The 22,672-nt window shown below is 44.6% G+C and overlaps 2 protein-coding genes across 2 annotated transcripts; both read left to right on the forward strand.

Moving 5' to 3' along the window:
• The first annotated feature begins 2,866 nt into the window (after positions 1-2,866).
• On the forward strand, positions 2,867-7,021 carry LOC115791469 (olfactory receptor 1-like). Its single transcript, XM_030745557.1, has 2 exons — positions 2,867-3,829; positions 6,833-7,021. The coding sequence occupies exons 1-2, from the start codon at positions 2,867-2,869 to the stop codon at positions 7,019-7,021; spliced, it is 1,152 nt and encodes a 383-aa protein (XP_030601417.1).
• Positions 7,022-12,254: 5,233 nt separating this feature from the next.
• Positions 12,255-20,755, forward strand: LOC115791470 (olfactory receptor 1500-like). Its single transcript, XM_030745558.1, has 2 exons — positions 12,255-12,891; positions 20,514-20,755. Exons 1-2 carry the CDS (start codon positions 12,255-12,257, stop codon positions 20,753-20,755), a joined length of 879 nt encoding a protein of 292 aa, XP_030601418.1.
• The last annotated feature ends 1,917 nt before the right edge of the window (positions 20,756-22,672 follow it).

Raw genomic sequence — 22,672 nt, forward strand, 5'->3', positions numbered from 1 at the left:
TAAGAATGCTTTGTTAGATTCAGCAAAGGTAATATGGATGACATTTAGTCTGAATTACTAACCCTAACCCTAGCTCAGCATACGATAACGACTGCCAGTATTATTAGTTTGAGAAGCAGAGTCATTTTGGTCGCAGTTTTGATTATAAAATAAAAGCGAAAATATAAACAAACAAAAAGCTTAACATTGTGAAGACTTGGAAGAACAATGTGACACTGATGAGAGGATAAGGCTTCCCAGGTCATTCCCAGGCCAAACCAGCTGGTGATCAGAATTATTTTATTTATTTTTTTACCCAGTTTCGCTGGCGGTGCAGCGCTCACAGCCTGTTCGAGGTCCCGGGCTGAACTTCAAGCACAGCCCGTCCCTCCAGACAATACTCACCACTCCACTATAATGACCGCTTTACTCTCATCTTTCTATTGTTTTTAATGGACAGTTCCGCTTACAATTACAGTTCAATGATGTGAGGATCCTTGGTACAGTATACAGCGGACTGTAAATGAATGCGCTTCCACTATTACTGCTCCTCCTGGTGGATAAACAAGACATTACCACCATTTTCCCCAAATGCTGCTTAGGGGCGTTCCCACCAGTGGCCGGAATTCCTACGTCATTAGCGGGGGATCACGTTTAGGCCAAGGTTCGGCCACGAATCGGCCAAGGACCGGCCAAGGTCGCGTCACGGATCGGCCGGCCATTTTCGGTGGCTGCATCTGTATATAAAATGAAGAAACAACCTGTTTTGCAATAATCTTGTTTGGCAAGTCTGTGTTATTGTACCTACATCATAATCAATCCAGTGCTTTTTGGTCACTTAACATATCTTTATAGAACTGTGATGTTATATTTGCTGTGATATCTGCAGCCTTCTTAGCCAGATTTCTGTTTTAAAAGACATTTTTAATGTCAGTGACAGTTTTTACCTTGATAAAAAAGCAAATATATAAAAGTCACTTTGCCAAAAACTGATTGCAGCTTCTGCCTTGTGATAGAAAAGCTATTTCTCTCTCAGAAAGACTTGATATCATTCATGAGAGATATGTTTGAGGCATTTCACAGATTATAGGTCAACAAGTCATTTACAGCTGTTTAAACACAGGCAATACATTTTTTTGGCATAACACTAGCAGCAGTTGAATGTAACTAATGAAGTAACTTGTAATCTAACTTAGTTAATTCTAAAAATAAGTAATCAGTAAAGTAAGTTATTTTTTAAACCAGTAATCAGATTACTTTTTCAAGGTAACTATGCCATCACTGTTGATAACATAGATGGTGAAAATGCAACTCTCTCTACATATGAAAATCTGGAGTTTTTTTCCCATGAGCCTTTGTACATTCTATCATAATCAAGTCATGTCATGTGGTGCACCATTAAAATGTTCTATCAGCCATTCAAGCATGTTCCTTGTTCTTTCTTCTACATATAGACCACTTCAAGAAATAAGGTAATGGAGTTGCTGGGAGAATGACTTGCAGCTTGCCCACAGAGTGAGTCAGTTACAACATGATTAAGCAAGTCAGTCTGTAGAAGAGGTTAATAACATTTTTCATTACATAAGAATAAATAAAGCATATTCGAAAATATGCTTTCATACTGATTACCTAAAATACTACATTATTAAACCTGCATTCATAAATTGGACATGTGCAGTGCACAGTGCACAAAATGCTCTCTGCGTGTTTGTGTGTTGTGCTCACTGTGCTGAGAATTTCAGCTGTTATTTTTTTCCCTACTTCAGCTCCCGGACATACTGCTAGAGAGCTAGTGATTGTCCGGTACCGGAAGGATCCCTTCCGCATCAAAATATTTTTTATACTTTAATCCCTGATTAGTGACTAAATACAGACCTGCAGTAGAAACGTATTTACGAGAATGCTTGTGAATATAAAGCATTACGTGGGACAGCTGGAGGTCTTTCATCAACCACCCGATCAGTAAGTGAAGAAAAGAGAACTTCATAGCTGCTTCATCCACCCTGTTTGTTTCACACAGGGAAAAACTGCAGTACGGAAGTTAAAATATGCAGATGAACTGTTAATGTGAAAAACGTATTTCTTATCCACTTACTTGGGTAATTGATGGTATAATTGATTGAATGCTCGATTACTAAATTAAGCAATAGTTGCAGCCCTACTGAAATTTGCAACATACCATAAGCCAATGCATCACCTTCTCACATAGGAGCAACAGGATTCAGGTGACAGAGCAATTGTTGTAAGTAAGTAAAGTTTAGTGCTTTTCACAGACAAAAAGTCACAAAGCACTGTACAATAATTAAAACACAATATCAAAAAAACCCGGATAAAACACCATGTTAAAAACATTACCATATTAAAAGAAAAAGAATAAAAATAAAGTCAACAGAAAGCCTGGTTAAACAGAAAAGTTTTCAACTGTTTTTTTTTATGACTCCACAGAGTCAGTTAAATGGAACTGGAGTGGTAAACAGTTCCAGAGCTTTGGTGCCACTGCCTACAAAGCTCTGCCCCTCCCTGGTTCTTAGTCTTGTACGTGGGACAACTAAAAGATTTTGATTTTGTTGTGTGAGACTGTTGACGTATGTAAAATGTATCCAGGCATTTGAAATCAATTGTTTTTTTTTTTTTTTTTTTTTTTAAATATCGGATTTGTATCGTATTGGCAGATAAAATATCGGTATCGGACCTAAAAAAGTGGTATCGTGCCATTCCTAATAAATATCCATAAATATAAACACGGAGGAGATCAGCAGACAGTTAAAGCTTGCTTGAGCTTTATCATCAGCAGTACTCCACCGTCTCCATCACAGAAGCCTGATGTGCAGTACTGCTTTCTGTATTGTCAGTGCTTGGACAATACAAGTTTGACAGAAAATTTACAATGGACTTCTTCAACTCTGCACTTGGGAAAAATATTACCTTTGTGCGCCCTGCATATTTTATTATAAGTGGATTTGTTGGGATTCCTAATATTAGATACTATTATGTCTTTCTGTTTTTTGTGTATATTATTTCAGTCCTGGCAAACACAGCTGTAATGGGGGTCATATGCTTGGATCATAATCTAAGAACACCAAAATATATTGCAGTATTTAATCTTGCATTGGTGGATCTGTTAGGAAACACTGCCATTGTGCCAAAGGTTCTTGATATCTTTTTGTTTAATCACACCCAGATTCCTTATAATGACTGCTTGACATTCCTGTTTTTCTGCTATCTTTGCTTTTTCTTACAGGCTTTAAATCTGGTTGCACTGTCATATGACAGAGTTATAGCTATCGTTTACCCACTGCATTATCCAGTGAAGGTGACTCACAGGTTCATGATCTCTTTGATTACCTCTTTGTGGATATTTGTCATTACTGTGGTGCTCCTTGCAGTTGACTTCCTTACAAGACTTTCCTTCTGTCAGTCAGTTGTTATTAAAAGTTATATCTGTGACCATGGCCCGATATACCGGCTTGCATGCAATGACTATACACCCAGTTATGTAATTGCTAAGATGGTGCCAGTTCTTGTTCTTTGGCTTCCTCTTACAATTGTTTTGATCAGTTATGTGTGTATTGGCTATGCTTTAGCTAAAGTTGCCACAGTTCAAGAAAGAATGAAGGGCTTTAAAACCTGCACAGCTCATCTTTCATTAGTTGCAATCTATTTCATCCCAGTATTAATCACATTTACTCTAGGTGCAAACATAGACCCAAATGGCAGGATCATAAACCTGTCTTTGACCATGGTCTTTCCTCCAATGCTGAACCCAATCATATATGTTCTACAGACACGAGAAATCAAAAAATCTCTGAAAAAGTTGTTAAGAATCATAACCTCCTTTAAAATTAGAAAAGTAAAATTAAAAAATTAAGTGTACATGTGGCATTATTACTGTGAGCCCTTTATTTATTTAGGGAGTGCATGTAAAGACTGCTATGTTGCTGTATTTCCAAACAGAACTTAAATGATAACAGTCAAACTTCAGTCTATGGTCAAGTTTAAAATACGTCATGCAGTAAAAATGTATTTTGTGATGTAACTGTGATCAATATGTTTCTGCACAGTCCAAGAAAGCACCTGATTGAGTAAATGTATTGTGCATGAGGAAAGTGATTTTCTATATTTTTTTTTAATCCTTTGCATCAAAATGAAATCAGATGGGATGTTTCCCTGCACCACATATCCTTGCCTTCAAAAATAATTGATTATTTTTATTTACATTAGAAGAAAATGACAATGTGTATGTTACAAATAATCAAAGAGGAGTGTTTTCAAACTCAGTTGTGCTTCATGTTAACTTCTCTAGTCATTCAGGAGCATTTGAAACTGTTCTGAATTTAATGGTGGACCTGACATTCTCTTTTTGTTGTTTGAAATTATCCATGTTCATTTTCTTAACTGCTTATTCAGCTTTTAGGCACTCAGGAGAGACAGACAGCTACAAACTTACTCACACTTATGGCCAGTTTATAATTACCAGTTATGCTTACACAACATACAAACTCCACACAGAAAGGCTGCAGCTGAGGTTCTAATCAGAAATCTTCTTGCTGTGAGGTGACAGTGCTAACTACTCACATTTACCTTTGGCAAAATATATGGGCTCCTTTTTAAGATGAAATTGTAGCAATTTTGACAAGCTACTGCATAATAATAAAAATATAACACCATAAAATAAAAATAAGTATCTTCTGCTTGCTCTACTTTGTTTCATCAAGTTTATTTGACATTGTAACAAGAAAAAAAAAAGTGTTGTCACTGTGAGGTTGACCAGCAACCAGCAGAAACTTCAGGAAATTGACAAACTTTCTTGTGTGACAGTCAGACAGGCGTAGCCATTATTTAATGTCTCTATTAGCTAAACTGTCTGCATAAAGTTGTGTTCACATGTTTTGATGAGGGTTAAAATGACAGCTTGGACAAACAGAAAACACAGGACAGTGACTTTGGAGATCAGTGGTGTCAAACTCAGTCACAGGATAGGCAAAACTGAAAACACAGTCGCCGGTTAAACAGGATCCTCCCCAGATTAAATAAAATATAAAAATTTTATTTTTCTTCTCAGTAACATCAGGAAAAATGAGAATATTTTAAGCTGATGAAAATTTCCAAATTTTTTTTCAGGTACAACATGTGATGCTAATTTCTCCTAAGTTCTGTCTTCCTTCAAAGACAGAAGAAAGCTGCACTGTGCAGTGTGTCCAGTTTTTCAGCACAAATCGCAGCTGCAATTTGTGGAGAACTAGTCTGATTTTTTTTTTTTTTTTAGCAATATGAAAAGTGGCATAATTCCCTTTTTGCACCTGCATCTCTTGCAGGTGCAACTTGACTTGAAAAGCTTTCACTGCATCATATATGTGCATAATTACACTGTCCTGTCCCTGAAGCTGCAGGTTTGATGCATTAATATGCTTCATTATGTTGCAGAGAAAGGTCAACTCATGCAGCCACTTTTCATCCCAGAGCCCTACTGAGTCTTTTCCTTACTTTCCATGAACTGACAAATGCCCTCAGGCAGCTCATCACACCTCTCTGATAAGGTACGTCACCAAATTCAGAAGCTATTTCCTCCAGAAAAGACTGAAACTGCTGGTGATTTAAACCTTTGCCTCTTATAAAGTTCAGTCTGTGTGTCATGTAACACTGTGGCAGGAAAAGCAGAGGACCCCAATGCAGGACACCCAGGACAAAAAGCTTAAAAGAAATGCAAGCTTTATTTGCAGGCATGGAGCAACAGAGGAGCTGGTCAGGAGCCAGCAACAACAACAACAAAAAAAAACACCCACTACTAAGCAAAATGTGACTAGACTTGACAAATCTAAAAAAATCATAGACTGGAATTCAGGGCAGGAGGCACACAGCAAGAACAGAAGGCAATACTGAACAAAATAATGACGGGAACAATGACAAAGACAACAAGCAACAAGAAGCAGAGGAACCACAGGAGTGAAATACACAAGAGGGCTGATTGGGGCATGGACACAGCTGGGAAACACAGGTCAACAAAATAACACTAGTGACAAAGGGGAATCCAAATAGAACACAACGCACAAGGACAAGAAGACTAACAAAATAAAACAGGAAGTGGACAAAGAAACAGTTACATGGACTAGACAACACGCCGGGAACACTGGGGAACTAGAAATCAAAACATAACCAAACCATAACTATAGCTTCAAAACAGAGAACCAAAAAATTAAACAAAAGAAGCACAACAAGGGAAAACAAAAGTTCAACCAAAAACGCTGGGTCGAGGGACAAAATAACAAAAAAAAAAAAAAAAGAACATTAAACAAAACCTAACATAAACAAAACACAAGCATCCAAACAGGGTGCCAAAACAAAACAACAAGCTGCGACACAAGGGCGGGCAACAATAGACAAAATAGTTCAAAAGTCTACCATGAGACCAACACTCAGGTGGCTGGTCGGACGGCCAGCAATTGAGATGAAGCAGTTCAGGTGGCTCGGTGGGCAGCCACCAGCAAAAGCAAAGCAGATCAGGAGGCTGACTGCGAGGCCAGCAATGTGGACTTGACAGTTCAGGGGGCCGTCCAGGCTAAGAGGCCAGCTGGCAGAGTCCAAATTATTCAGGGGACTGGCGGTGGCGACAAGGCAAAACAGGAGGCCAGCCGCAGTTCCAGTAGTGTACATGACTCAGTTCAGGGGGCCTGCCGTGTGGCCAGCGGTGAAGATGATGAAGCAGGCAGGGGCCTTTGCCACGTGGCCAGCAGAGTGGACGAGAAAGATCAGTAGGCCGACCACGAGGCCAGCAGCATGGACGAGACAGTTCAGGAGGCTGGCCGCAGGCCAGTGGTGGCAACGGGGCAAAACATGAGGCCTGCTGTGATCCCAGCAGCAGCAACAGGAGGCTGATTTCAACCCCAATGGCGCCAAAGGAGGACCTCTGGAGGACAGCTGCATGGCGGAGGACAGCCGCATGGCAAGCGGTAAAGACTCTCTGGAGGATGGTCGCATGGCCAACGGTGAAGGAAGAGGAGGCCTGGTAGTTGGCGCCATTGGCGAAGACCCTCAGATGGCATAGCAGGAACCCTCGGGTGATGTCAGAGACCCTCGGGTAGCTTGGCATGAAGCACTGACTTTGTCCCTGGAGGCTCGAACTAAGCGGGACCCTCAGATGCTGTCTCAGGCTGACCACCTGCAGCAGCGGGCGTGGACTCTGGCTGAGGAGTTGCTGCAGCTGACGTGAACTTGGGCTACGGGCACGCAGCTGCTGCAGCTGGTATGGATTTGGGCTGTGGCCATAGCTGCAGCCACTAAAGGTTCTGGCAGTTCTGATGAGGATGACAGAGGTAGTGAAGGTACTGCTGCAGGCGGTGTAGGCAGACAAGATGGAGGTGCTGGTGCAGGCGCTGAAGACACTGGCAGAGGCTCTGCTTTGTGCCACTGAAGGCTGACGAGATGGAGGCGCTGCTGCAGGCGATGAAGACAAGGTAAGGAGGTTCTCATTAGGGCTGCAACGATTCCTTGAGTAACTCGAATAATTCAATTATAAAAAATCCTCAAAGCAAAGTTGTTGCTTTGATGCTTCGTTTAAACTCTACAGTGCTCAGGTTGTGGAGCGCTCCACCCACATTAGTAGCATTACAGTTCTCTGCCGTTGTCATCTTCTTCCTGTGGGTCTAACAGCGGTGGAAAAACCAGTCTAGAGCTGCATTACCACCACCTACTGGACTGGAGTGTGGATCAGGAGTTAGACAAAAACCATCCATCCATCCATTCTCTTCCGCTTATCCGGGTCCGGGTCGCGGGGGCAGGAGCCTAAGCAAAGAAGCCCAGGCTTCCCTCTCCCCAGCCACCTCCTCCAGCTCATCCGGAGGGACCCCAAGGCGTTCCCAGGCCAGCCGAGAGATATAATCCCTCCAGCGTGTCCTGGGTCTACCACGGGGCCTCTTCCCTGTGGGACATGCCCGGGACACCTCACCTAAGAGGCGGCCAGGAGGCATCCTAATCAGATGCCCGAGCCACCTCAACTGGCTCCTTTCGATGTGGAGGAGCAGCGGCTCTACTCTGAGCCCCTCCTGGATGGCCGCACTCCTCACCTTATCTCTAAGGGAGAGGCCAGCCACCCTTTGAAGGAAACTCATTTCTGCCGCTTTTATTCGCGATCTTATTCTTTCGGTCACTACCCAAAGCTCGTGGCCATAGGTGAGGGTAGGAACGTAGATCGACCGGTAAATCGAGAGCTTCGCTTTTACACTAAGCTCTCTCTTCACCACGACAGACCGGTGCAGCGTCCGCATCCCTGCAGAGGCAGCCCCGATCCGTCTGTCGATCTCCCGCTCCCTTCTCCCATCACTCCTGAACAAGACCCCGAGATACTTGAACTCGTCCACATGGGGTAAGAACTCGTTCCTGAGCCGGAGAGAGCACTCCACCTTTTTCCGGCTGAGGACCATGGCCTCAGACTTAGAGGTGCTGATTCTCATACCGGCCGCTTCACACTCGGCTGCGAACCGTTCCACTGCGAGCTGGAGGCCACCCCCTGATGAAGCCAACAGAACCGCATCATCCGCAAAAAGCAGAGATGAGACTCTGAGGCCACCGAGGAAGAAGCCTTCCGCCACCTGGCTACGCCTAGAAATTCTGTCCATAAAAATTATGAACAGAATCGGTGACAAAGGGCAGCCCTGACGGAGTCCAACACCCACAGGAAACGAATCCGACTTATTACCGGCTATACGGACCAAGCTCTCACTGCGGTTGTACAAAGACTGAATGGCCCGCAACAACGGGCCAGACACCCCATACTCCCGCAGGACCTCCCAAAGGACACCCCAAGGGACGCGGTCGAATGCCTTCTCCAAGTCCACAAAGCACATGTAGACTGGTTGGGCAAACTCCCACGCACACTCGAATATCCTTGAGAGGATAAAGAGCTGGTCCAGCGTTCCGCGACCAGGTCGAAAACCGCATTGTTCCTCCTGGATCCGAGGTTCGACTAACGGACGGACCCTCCTTTCCAGCACCCTGGCATAGACCTTACCGGGGAGGCTGAGGAGTGTGATCCCCCGAAAGTTGGAGCACACCCTCCGGTCTCCCTTCTTAAAGATGGGGACCACCACCCCGGTCTGCCAATTCAATGGCACTGCCCCAGATCTCCATGCGATGTTGCAGAGGCGTGTCAACCAAGACAGCCCTACAACATCCAGAGCCTTCAGGAACTCAGGGCGAATCTCGTCCACCCCAGGGGCTCTGCCACCAAGGAGTTGTTTAACTACCTCAGTGACCTCACCCGCAGTGATGGTCAAGTCATCTCCCTTGTCCCCAGACTCTGCTTCCACTACAGAAGGCGTGTCAGTGGGATTCAGGAGGTCCTCGAAGTATTCCTTCCACCGTCCGACTATAGCCTCAGTTGAAGTCAGCAGCACCCCACCCGCATTATAAACCGTGTGAGTGGAGCACTGCTTTCCCCTCCTGAGTCGCCTGACGGTTTGCCAGAATCGCTTCGATGCCGTCCAAAAGTCTTTTTCCATAGCCTCGCCGAACTCCTTCCACACCCGAGTTTTTGCTTCGGCCACTGCCCGAGCTGCATTCCGCTTGGCCTGCCGATACCTGTCAGCTGCCTCCGGAATCCCACAGGCTAACCAAGCTCGATAGGACTCTTTCTTCAGCTTGATGGCTCCCTTCACCTCTGGTGACCACCATCTGGTTCGGGGGTTACCACCACGACAGGCACCAACCACCTTGCAGCCACAGCCCTGAGCAGCAGCCTCAACAATGGAGGTGCGGAACATGGTCCATTCGGACTCAATGTCCTCAGCCTCCGTCGGAATGCTGTCAAAGTTCTGCCGGAGGTGGGAGTTGAAGATCTCCCGGACTGGGGCTTCTGCCAGGCGTTCCGCACACCCTCACAATACGTTTAGGTGTGCCAGGTCTGTCCAGCATCTTCCCCCACCACCTGATCCAACTCACCACCAGGTGGTGATCAGTTGACAGCTCAGCTCCTCTCTTCACCCTAGTGTCCAGAACATACGGCCACAGATCTGATGATACGATTACAAAATCGATCATCGACCTGCGACCTAGGGTGTCCTGGTGCCATGTGCACTTATGGACATCCTTATGTTCGACCATGGTGAGACCTAGACAAAAACCCCCTCAAATTATAAAACGTTCTCCATTGCTGCAATGGATTCCCTTTAACTAATCACCGCTGACATGTTTTTCCCATGCCTCCACCGCTCTGCTGTGTTTGTGTGATGTGCTTGCTGTGCTGAGAATTTAAGCTGTTATTTTTTTCTCTACTTCAGCTCCTGGAACAGATCGCTATAACCATAGGCCTATTGCTAGTGAGCTCCACTGTTAGCACTAGCGATTGTTCGGTGCCAGAATGACCCCTTCCCCATCAAAATATTTTTTATACTTTAATCCCTGGTTAGTGTCTAAAAATAGACCTGCAGTAGAAACGTATTTAGGAGAATGCTTGTGAATACAAAGCATTACAACATTACGCTCGTGCAGCTTCCAGTTTTGCAACAAAAACACTGATACAACAGCAGCAGGCAGATGTTTTATGTGCAGACTGTCTGCGCAAGAGCAAAGAGTCAGAGCCATTATAGAAACAGTGAGCGCAGGTCGAGCGCAAGTAAATGTTTTTCTAGCTCCCAAAAGAAGCTTTTTTCCCCTGTAACCACTATTAAACCTTTACTGGGAAACAGCAGGAAGCCCTTCAGCAACCACCTGATCAGCAAGTGAAGAAAAGAGAACTGTGTAGCTGCTCCATCCTCCGCTGTTTGTTTTTTCCATGGCCTCACCAAACTCCTCCCACACTTGAGTTTTTGCTTCGGCCATGGCCCAAGCCGCATCCCACTTGGACTGCTGGTACCTATCAGCTGCCTCCTTCACAGGCCAACTAAGTCCGATAGGACTCCTTCTTCAGCTTGATGGTTCCCTTCACCTCTGATGACCACCATGTAGTTCGGGGATTACCACCATGACAGGCACCAACCACCTTGCAGCCACAGCACTGAGCAGCAGCCTCAACACAGGAGGTGTCCATGGTCCATTCAGACTCAGTGTCCACAGCCTCCCTCGGAATGCTTTTGAAGTTTTGCTGGAGGTGGGAGTTAAAACTCTCCTGGACTGGGGCTTCTGCCAGGTGTTAGCAGCACACCCTCTCTCTACAGTTAGATGCGCCAGATCTGTCCACCATCCTCCCCCGCCACTTGATCAAATTCAACACCAGATGATGATCACATGACAGCTCAGCTCCTCTCTTCAGCCTAGAGTCCAGAATATACGGCTACAGACCTGATGCTACAATTACAAAATCGATCATTGACCAGCAACTAGGGTGTCCTGGTGCCACGTGGCACTTATGGATTTCCTTATTTTCGAACATGGTGTTTGTTATGGACAAAATATAGTTTGCACAGAATTCCAATAACAAAACACCACTCTGGTTCAGATCAGGCAGGCTGTTTCTCACAATCATGCCCCTCCAGGTCTCAATGTCATTGCCCATGTGAGTGTTGAAGTTTCCCAGTAGGACTATGGAGCCACCATATGGAGCACCCTCTAGCACCCTGCCCAGTTACTCCAAGTAGGGCCGGTACTCTGTCATTTGGCACATAAGTACAAATAACATCCAGGATTCGTTCCCCGGCCCAAAGGTGCAGGGAAGCAGCCCTCTCATCCACTGATGAAAAGTCCAACATATAGGCAGTAAGCCGAGGGGATACAAGAATACCCACCCCTGCTTGCCGCCTCTCACCAAGGGCAGCTCCAGTCCAGCCCCTCTCCAGGTGACTGGTTCCAGAGTCTAGACCTTGTGTTGAGGTGAGCCCGATTATATGTAGCCAGTAACTCTCAACCTCACGGACTAGCTCAGGTTCCTTGCCCACCAGAGAGGTGGCATTCTATGTCATGATAACGAGTCTCAACAGCCAGGGATCAGTCCGCCAGGGCCTCTGCCCTTGGCCACCGCCCAACACACATTGCACCTGACCTCTATAACACAGGAAATTTTAATACACATTTTATATAAAAACAAAAATACACAGGCATGTTTTTTATGTCTGTTATGCCCAATGAACCTCCACAAGCTTTTTTTTTTTTTTTTTTTTAACCCAGTCTGTCCAGTACAGCCACTGTGACCTGCTGTATGGTTAACACATGGTGACAAGCCACTGCTATAAGAGACAGAACACAAAGCTGCTCTGCTTCTATTTGGTGGCAGCGTTCACTCAACAGGGCATGCTTAACGAAAAGACTGAGGACAGAGAATTATAGAAGATTAACAACAGTTCTTTTTAATGGAATTTTTTAACTCAGCTGTTGAGAAAAACACCACCTTTGTGCGACCTGCATATTTCATAATAAGTGGTTTTATTGGCATACCTAATATTAGCTATTACTTTGTATTTCTCTGTTTTATTTACATTATTTCAGTGGTAGGAAACACACTTGTGATGATTATAATTATTTTGGATCATACTTTGAGAAGTCCTAAACATATTGCAGTTTGTCATCTTGCATTTACAGACCTGTTAAGTAGCTCTGCTTTGGTGCCAAAGGTTCTTGACATTTTTCTGTTTAAGCATTACAATATTTCCTACAATGACTGCTTGACATTCATGTTTTTCTGCTTTAGTTTTGTTTCAATGCAGGCTTTTAATCTGGTTGTACTGTCCTTTGACAGAGTGATGGCGATCATCTTCCCACTGCACTATCAAATGAGAGTGAGCCACAAGCTCATTTTGTCTTTGATTGCTTTTTTCTGGCTTCTTGCCATTACTCTTACACTCATTGCAGTTGGTCTTCTCACAAGAATTTCTTTCTGTAAGTCTGTGGTTATTCAGAGCTATTATTGTGATCATGGCCCTGTATTTCGGCTTGGCTGCAATGACGTTAATCCCAGTCGTTCATTTGCTGATTTGGCACTAGTCCTTGGTCTTGGGTTTCCACTGGCATTTATCTTAGGAAGTTACTGCTGTATTGGCTATTCGTTGTCAAAATTTTCTACATTTGGGGAAAGAGTGAAGGGTATAAAAACCTGCACAGGTCACCTTTCATTAGTAGCAATTTATTTTCTTCCTGTAATATTTGTATATGTCTTTGGGGGCGTAATACATCCAAATGCTAGGATCATAAACCTTTCTATTACGACTGTAATGCCTCCCATGTTAAACCCGATAATCTATGTTCTTCAGACACAGGAAATCAAAAAATCCCTTAAAAAGTTGTTAAAAACAAGTCTCCTTTCATGCTGATGCATTCTAAGTATTTCATAAATAATATAATATGCAGCAAAAAACATCACATTTCAACATCACAAAAAGCATCCCATTTCCTTTGTAATAAAAAAAAATAACATTACATAACTCACTGAAAACTGAAACAATATTAAAATGTAAGCCTGAAATTCTACAATGTAACAAGAGTTTTTGCTCATTTGTATTTTGTTGGAAAATGACACAGAAATCTCCGTGAATCGCCACCTTATCGTGGTGGAGGGGTTTGTGTGTCCCAGTGATCCCAGGAGCTATGTTGTCTGGGGGCTTGTCCCCCTGGTAGGGTCTCCCATGGCAAACTGGTCCTGGGTGAGGGTCCAGACAAAGAGCAGTTCAGAAGACCCTTATGAGTGAAAAAACAAGGGAACAGTTTACCCTGCCCGGGATAGGGTTACCGGGGTCCCACCCTGGAGCCAGGCCTGGGGAGGGAGCTCGAGGGAGAGCGTCTGGTGGCCAGGCATTAGCCCGTGGTGCTTGGCCGGGCGCAGCCCGAAGAGGTTACATGGGCCCGCCCTCCTGCAGGCCCACCACCCGCAGGAGGTGTCGTAGGGGTCGGGTGGAGTGTGTGTCGGACGGTGGCCGAGGGCGGAGGCCCTGGCGGACTGATCCCCGGCTATCGAAACTGGCTATTGGGACATGGAATGTCACCTCTCTGATGGGGAAGGAGCCTGAGCTAGTGCGTGAGGTTGAGAGATACCAGCTAGATATAGTTGGGCTCACCTCAACGCATGTCCTGGGCTCTGGAACCAGTCACCTGGAGAAGGGCTGGACTCTGTTCCAGTCTGGAGTTGCCCTCGGTGAGAGGCGGCGAGCTGGGGTGGGTATTCTTGTATCCCCCCGGCTTGCTGCCTGTACGTCGGAGTTTTCACCAGTGGACGAGAGGGTAGTTTCCCTGCGCCTTCGGGCTGGGGAACGGGTCCTGACTGTTGTTTGCGCTTATGCGCCGAATGACAGTTCAGGGTACCCACCCTTTTTGGAGTTGCTGGGCGGGGTGCTGGAGAGTGCTCCATCTGGTGACTCCATAGTCTTGCTGGGAGACTTCAACGCTCACGTGGGCAATGACAGTGAGACCTCGAGGGGCGTGATTGGGAGGAACGGCCTGCCCGATCTGAACCCGAATGGTGTTTTGTTATTGGACTTCTGTGCAAACCACAGTTTGTCCATAATAAACACCGTGTTCGAACATAAGGATGTCCATAAGTGCACATGGCACCAGGACACCCTAGGTCGCAGGTCGATGATCGATTTTGTAATCGTATCATCAGATCTGCGGCCGTATGTTCTGGACACTTGGGTGAAGAGAGGAGCTGAGCTGTCAACTGATCACCACCTGGTGGTGAGTTGGATCAGGTGGCGGGGGAAGATGCTGGACAGACCTGGCACACCTAAACGTATTGTGAGGGTGCGCTGGGAACGCCTGGCAGAAGCCCCAGTCCGGGAGATCTTCAACTCCCACCTCCGGCAGAACTTCGACAGCATTCCGAGGGAGGCTGAGGACATTGAGTCCGAATGGACCATGTTCCGCACCTCCATTGTTGAGGCTGCTGCTCAGAGCTGTGGCTGCAAGGTGGTTGGTGCCTGTCGTGGTGGTAACCCCCGAACCAGATGGTGGTCACCGGAGGTGAAGGGAGCCATCAAGCTGAAGAAAGAGTCCTATCGGGCTTGGTTAGCCTGTGGGACTCCGGAGGCAGCTGACAGGTATCGACAGGCCAAGCGGAATGCAGCTCGGGTAGTGGCCAAAGCAAAAACTCGGGTGTGGGAGGAGTTCGGTGAGGCTATGGAAAAAGACTTTCGGACGGCATCGAAGCGATTCTGGCAAACCGTCAGGCGACTCAGGAGGGGAAAGCAGTGCTCCACTCACACTGTTTATAGTGCGGGTGGGGTGCTGCTGACTTCAACTGAGGCTATAGTCTGACGGTGGAAGGAATACTTCGAGGACCTTCTGAATCCCACTGACACGCCTTCTGTAGTGGAAGCAGAGTCTGGGGATGAGGGGGATGACTTGACCATCACTGGGGGTGAGGTCACTGAGGTAGTTAAACAACTCCTTGGTGGCAGAGCCCCTGGGGTGGACGAGATTCGCCCTGAGTTCCTGAAGGCTCTGGATGTTGTAGGGCTGTCTTGGTTGACACGACTCTGCAACATCGCGTGGAGATCTGGGGCAGTGCCATTGGATTGGCAGACCGGGGTGGTGGTCCCCATCTTTAAGAAGGGAGACCGGAGGGTGTGCTCCAACTTTCGGGGGATCACACTCCTCAGCCTCCCCGGTAAGGTCTATGCCAGGGTGCTGGAAAGGAGGGTGCGTCCGTTAGTCGAACCTCGGATTCAGGAGGAACAATGCGGTTTTCGTCCTGGTCGTGGAACGCTGGACCAGCTCTTTATCCTCTCAAGGATATTCGAGTGTGCATGGGAGTTTGCCCAACCAGTCTACATGTGCTTTGTGGACTTGGAGAAGGCATTCGACCGTGTCCCTCGGGGTGTCCTTTGGGAGGTTCTGCGGGAGTATGGGGTGTCTGGCCCATTGTTGCGGGCCATTCAGTCCTTGTACAACCACAGTGAGAGCTTGGTCCGTATAGCCGGTAATAAGTCGGATTCGTTTCCTGTGGGTGTTGGACTCCGTCAGGGCTGCCCTTTGTCACCGATTCTGTTCATAATTTTTATGGACAGAATTTCTAGGCGTAGCCAGGTGGCGGAAGGCTTCTTCCTTGGTGGCCTCAGAGTCTTATCTCTGCTTTTCGCAGATGATGCGGTTCTGTTGGCTTCATCAGGGGGTGGCCTCCAGCTCGCAGTGGAACGGTTCGCAGCCGAGTGTGAAGCGGCTGGCATGAGAATCAGCACCTCTAAGTCTGAGGCCATGGTCCTCAGCCGGAAAAGGGTGGAGTGCCATCTCCGGCTCAGGAACGAGTTCTTGCCTCAAGTGGAGGAGTTCAAGTATCTCGGGGTCTTGTTCACGAGTGATGGGAGAAGGGAACAGGAGATCGACAGGCGGATCGGGGCTGCTTCTGCAGTGATGCAGATGCTGCACCGGTCCGTCGTGGTGAAGAGGGAGCTTAGCGTAAAAGCGAGGCTCTCGATTTACCGGTCGATCTACGTTCCTACCCTCACCTATGGTCACGAGCTTTGGGTAGTGACCGAAAGAATAAGATCGCGAATACAAGCGGCAGAAATGAGTTTCCTTCGAAGGGTGGCTGGCCTCTCCCTTAGAGATAAGATGAGGAGTGCAGCCATCTGTGAGGGGCTCAGAGTAGAGCCGCTGCTCCTCCACATTGAAAGGAGCCAGTTGAGGTGGCTCGGGCATCTGATTAGGATGCCTCCTGGCCGCCTCCTGGGTGAGGTGTTCCGGGCATGTCCCACCGGGAAGAGGCCTCGTGGTAGACCCAGGACACGCTGGAGAGATTATGTATCTCGGCTGGCTTGGGAACGCCTTGGGGTCCCTCCGGATGAGCTGGAGGAGGTGGCTGGGGAGAGGGAAGCCTGGGCTTCTCTGCTTAGGCTTCTGCCCCCGCGACCCGGCCCCGGATAAGCGGAAGAAAATGGATGGATGGATGGATGACACAGAAATCGTGTCGTGTAATCTGTAGTGTTACAGTAGCAGCAGTATGCTTTTTCCTGTTTGTGGTTGTGCATTTTACTTTCACGGTACAGGTAAAGAATCTTAATCAATAATTATTCTTAAAATATTACAAAGACATTACATGCATACTGTTATTGTATGTTTGGGTGTGGATTCAAAAAGAAGCAACTAAATCCAGAAACAGTGGACAAGTTTGTGGTTTAAGTGCTAACATCATGTATGGAGTTCTATATGGGTTAATAAGGAACTGATAATATAGAATGGAAAGCTTCTGCAGTTTTCTGTATATGTACTCCTGTGGGTTATCTACATATAAGCAACTTCAGGAAGTACAAGGATTAAAGTTGCTGGCAGCAGGACACTGTTCTTGCAGGCTACCTTTTTCTGACTTCATGGACATGTAAACAAATATGATTAAGTAAGTTGGTCTCTGTAAAAGGTTTCAAGAATGATTTTAATCATACTAAAACAAACAAAAAAAGCAAAACAAACAAAAACATGCACTAGGATATGCCTTGTTCTTTATTCATGAAAATTATGCCATTCATCAAACCTGTATTCATAAACTGCACATACATATATATACATATATATGTATATATATGCCTGGGAGTTGAGGATGCCATTATCTACCTGCTAAACCGAGTCTACGCTCACCTGGATAAGCCGGCCAGCACTGTGAGGGTCATGTTCTTTGACTTCTCAAGTGCATTCAACACCATTCAGCCTGCTCTTCTGGGTGATAAGTTGACAGCGATGCAGGTAGATGTCCCCCTTGTGTCCTGGATTGTTGACTACCTGACTGGCAGACCACAGTATGTACGGCTGCAGCACTGTGTGTCTGACAGAGTAGTTAGCAACACTGGAGCCCCACAAGGGACTGTCCTCTCTCCCTTCCTCTTCACCCTCTACACCACAGACTTCAGCTACTGCTCAGAGACCTGCCATCTTCAAAAGTTTTCTGATGACTCTGCAATAGTTGGATGTATCAGCAGGGGTGATGAGGATGAGTACAGGAGGACAGTGAAGGACTTTGTCACATGGTGCAAGCGGAACCATCTAGAGCTCAACGTGACAAAGACAAAGGAACTGGTGGTGGACTTGAGGAAAGACAAGGCACTGGTGGCCCCTATGTCCATCGGAGGGGTCAGTGTGGACACCGTTGAGGACTACAAATATCTGGGAGTACACATTGACAACAAACTGGACTGGGCTAACAACACTGATGCCCTATACAGGAAGGGCCAAAGTCGCCTCTATTTTCTGAGACGCCTGAGGTCCTTCAACATCTGCCGGACTATGCTCAGGATCTTCTATGAGTCTGTGGTGGCAAGTGCCATCCTCTATGCTGTTGCATGCTGGGGCAGCAGACTGAGGGCGGCAGACGCCAACAGACTCAATAAACTGATCCACAAAGCCAGTGATGTGGTGGGAGTGGAGCTGGATTCGCTTATGGCAGTGTCGGAGAGGAGGATGCTGTCTAAGCTGCAGGCCATTATGAACAATGGCTCCCACCCACTCTACAACACAGTGATGGGACACAGGAGCACATTCAGTGCAAGACTCATCCCACCAAAATGCACCACAGAGCGCCACAGGAGGTCATTTCTACCTGTGGCCATCAGACTCTATAACTCCTCCCTTAATAGGTGACATTGTGGTTCATCAGTGTCATTCACTTATCAGTATTCAATTGTACATAAAATTGTTTAAATTTCCATATACATTGTGCATACACTATATACATTGTACATTGTACATACAGAATCAGAATCAGAAGGTTTTTATTGCCATATGGGTGAACAGGTTCACAGCATTAGGAAATTGCTGCGGTACTTCGTGCTTACAGAAAAAAAAACAAATAAGTATAAAAACTATAAGACAATATACAAGTATACAATTGCAAATATACAGAGATATTAGAGCTATAACTATAGCACAATATTACAAAATTACAAAATATACAGTGCAGAGACTAATTAAAAGATAAAAGAATGTAGACTATATTCCACTAATATGTACATCAGTGCCTTATACATTGTACAAAAAAGGACTGTGCATATATATATAATGACACCTATTTAAAATTTTTGCACTCACAATTTTCATATGTGTATAGATTTAGATGTGTATATAGTCAAAATATCTCTTTAGTCTTTATACTTTTATGCCTTTAGTGTATGTTATTGTGTTTTAGGTTTACTCGTTTAAATGAAACGGTTGCAGCTGTAACAGTAGTAATTTCCCTTTGGGATCAATAAAGTATTCTGACTGACTGACTGACTGAATTAATACTTTTAAGAAAAAGGATGGATGATATTGCTTAACCTCTTTGTTCCGGCGGGCCCGGTGTCCTCATTTGCATGCACATTTTGTAATGACGCTTGAACTGCATAAATACTGCAAACAAATAAGAGAGAGCAGTAATTCTTTTTGTATATAAAACCAGAGAATTTACACTTACATATCATGCATTCAACATGTCCCCAGAGCACTATATCCTTCCTCCAGCAGGTTCGCAGAAATCGTGTAAAATCACATATAAAGCGCAAACAACAAAACATTATAATCCTTGCGGTCATTGTTTTCATTAGCTGCTAACAGCACTTCCTACATTGGAAAGTCCGTCATCACGTTGTCACACGAACTATCACATGATTTCATGCAAGCCACTACCTGCAGCAACAGGAAGTGACGTCATTTTCCCCGCGAATTGCTCATTTTCTTGGCGAGAAATGTAGTTTTATTCTCCTAGGCCTGGCACAGCAGAAACCACTGCATGTTTGACTTTATACCTTCCTGTATAAGTTCCAGAGACACTTAGAACTTTGATTACACTATTGAAAGTTGTTTATTTTGATGCACATGCTGTCTTTTTGCAAATTCTGCACGGTATTCATTTATTTTTGTTTTTCCTACAGTTTATAAAATGAGTGTATCTTACAAATGAAGTTATGAACAGACTCAAAATTTATTTTCTGTGGTTTGAAAGGCCTCTGTGCATCTTTTTCTCATTTACACTTTTGAAGAATACAGCTATGGCTTTTCTGTATCTAGAAAAATATAGAAAAATAAAAAACAATTCTCAATTTTTTTTGTAGGTTATTGGACTTTTTAGCTAATTTCTGTAGGTACTATGGATTTCTTTCATACATATTTTGAAAATTTAGGATATAAAGATTCTATTGATGTATAGAAAATTGAAATATTCCAAAAAATGGCACTACAGCATGTAAAAATGTAAAGATATGGCCTGGCGGACCTGTTCTATTGTAGGTCATATCTGTGAAGATCCAATTAATGCAATATACACACCTGTTTTGGAACAATGCTGCAGTAGAGAAAGCATCTTTTTCAAGAAAGGCCTTACCAAACTGTGCAGTTTAGCAAGGGAACTGTCAACTGTTGAGCACCTAAAATCTGATAGCAGACAAAGAAAATAAAATGTTTTACTTTAAAAACTACAACACTTGATGCAACACTTTGTACCAGCATTTTAAATGTGTTACTTGCATGAAACTGAAAATTGGCATCTATCCCCCCCCCCTCAATTATTTGTTCATTAAATATGTTGCATTTGTACTGTTAGCAATAATCAATCAGTTGCATTCAGTTATATACCCATTTTATAAATCATTCAAACATTTTTGGAAAAAGGGTTGCAGAATACAGTCAAGGGATCACATTGCATGCAATTGTTATGATAGTGCCACTTCTTATTTTTTGGCTTCCTCTTACAATTGTTTTGATCAGCTATGTGTATATTGGCTATGCTTTAGCTAAAGTAGCCACAGTTCAAGAAAGAATGAAGGGCTTTAAAACCTGCACAGCTCATCTTTCATTAGTGGCAATCTATTTCATCCCAGTATTAATCACATTTACTCTAGGTGCAGACTTAGACCCAAATGCCAGGACCTTTCTCTGTCCTCTGTCTTTCCTCCAAAGCTGAACCCATTCATATATATATTCATATATATTCTAGAACCACAAGAAACCAAAAAATCTCTGAAGAAGTTATGAATCGCAACCCACTACAAAATTAGAAAAGTAAAATTAAAAAAGTGTAAATGTGGCATTAAGGTTGTGATTTATTTAAGGAGTATAAAGTCAAACTTCATGGAGCAGTTTGTGGTTGATTGTAAAATACATCATGTAGCAAAAATGTAATTTATGTAACTGTAGTCTCTGGAGCTTGAAAAAAGGGTGACTGGACCTCTTTTTATTGCTTGAAGACATTTCACCTCTCATTTGAAAGGCTTCTTCAGTTCTTAAACCAAAAGGTGGAGAGACCCAGGTAGTTAAACCTCAGTGGGTGTAGTCCCTGGGGGTGGTTGTGACCCACTAATGTTCAAGTGTATAATCGCATGCACGAAGGTGTGAAAGGAGGCATGAGTCATTACAATCAGTGGTTTCAGATGAAACCAATTTGGGACTTTGGGACTTCGTCCCATTGTATCAAGTGACCTGTTTAGGTCACTTGAACAATAGTGTTAATGCGGGTTGAGGCACCTAGGGAGGGACCTCAGGACTGCATTGTAAGCAGGGGAAAGTTGGTGACGTGACCTTGATATTTAATTATGGTTGTTCACAGTGGACATAGATGGCTTCTTTTACGCCTCTTTTGAACCATCTGTCTTCCTGTTCCAAAATGTGGATGTTGGCATCCTAAAAAGTGTCCCCTTTCTCCTTTAGATGCAAATGTACAGCTGAGTCTTGTCTTGATGAGGTAGCTCTTCTATGTTGTGCCATTTGTTTGTGAAGAGGCTGTTTTGTTTCTTCAATGTAGAGGTCCAAGCACTCTTCACTGCACTGGACAGCTTACACTACGTTGCTTATCTTGTGTTTGGGGGTTTTATCCTTGGGATGGACCAGTTTTTGCCTTAAAGTGCAACTAGGTTTGAAGTATACTTGTATTTCATGCTTGGAGAAAATACACTGATACATGGGCAAAGTCCCAAACTGGTTTCACCCAAAACAACTGATACTACATTTTCACTGCCAAGGTGCCTGTGCTCATTTCAATGAACTGGCGAAATGCTTAAGAACGGGCCTGCATTTCCACTGCGCTTTGCGAGCTGATCCTTTACATATGAGTGTGGGTGGGTCCTCGTCTTGAAACAAAAGTTGAAAGGCATAAGTCTGGGGGACTGCTCCCTTTTTGCAAATTTTATTGCATGTGCTGCAAACATATTTTACTGTCACAGCACTGTCGCTGCTTTGTTTAAAGTAAAATAAAAGTTATTTTACTTTGCCAAGCCAAGCCAAACCAAGCCAATTTATTTATAGAGCAATTTAAAACAGCAAACATGGAAAAATAAAACACAACAATACACAAAGGTAAAAGTCAACACCCAAAATAAGAGTATCAATAAAATATAAAAAATAAATAAGAGCATCAATAAAATATAAAAATAAAAAATAAAATACACAATTAATCAAGAGTCAGTATAAAATTAGACCAACTAACTAATTAAATAAATACACAGCAATACAAACATCTCAAGCTTGGTTGAATGCCAGGCAAAAAAGGTAAGTCTTGAGAGAAGATTTAAATATGCCTAGTGAAGAGGCCTGTTTAATGTGCATAGGCAGTGAGTTCCACAACCTGGGAGCTGTCACAGCAAAGGCTCCGTTCCCCCTGAGCCTCCGCTTAGTCCTCACTACGACCAAAGGCAGTTGGTCAGCAGATCTGAGCGAGGGGGAAGGGGAGTGTAGGTGCAGCAACTCTGCGAGGTAAGGTTGTGCAAGGCCATTTAAGGACTTAAAAACAAATAAAATAATTTTAAAATGAACACTAAAATAAACAGGAAGCTATTGCACAGACGATAAAACCGAAGTGATGTGTTCCTTCTTACATGTTCCAGTC

Source organism: Archocentrus centrarchus, chromosome 14, assembly GCF_007364275.1.
Source record: "Archocentrus centrarchus isolate MPI-CPG fArcCen1 chromosome 14, fArcCen1, whole genome shotgun sequence".
NCBI lineage: Eukaryota > Metazoa > Chordata > Actinopteri > Cichliformes > Cichlidae > Archocentrus > Archocentrus centrarchus.

Coding starts and splice junctions, on each gene's coding strand:
- LOC115791469 (XM_030745557.1), top strand. CDS start 2,867: ATGGACTTCTTCAACTCTGCACTTGGGAAAAATATTACCTTTGTGCGC. Junction 3,830..6,832: donor CCTCCTTTAAAATTAGAAAA/GTAAAATTAAAA, acceptor CTGTGATCCCAG/CAGCAGCAACAGGAGGCTGA.
- LOC115791470 (XM_030745558.1), top strand. CDS start 12,255: ATGGAATTTTTTAACTCAGCTGTTGAGAAAAACACCACCTTTGTGCGA. Junction 12,892..20,513: donor TGATTTGGCACTAGTCCTTG/GTCTTGGGTTTC, acceptor TTGTTATGATAG/TGCCACTTCTTATTTTTTGG.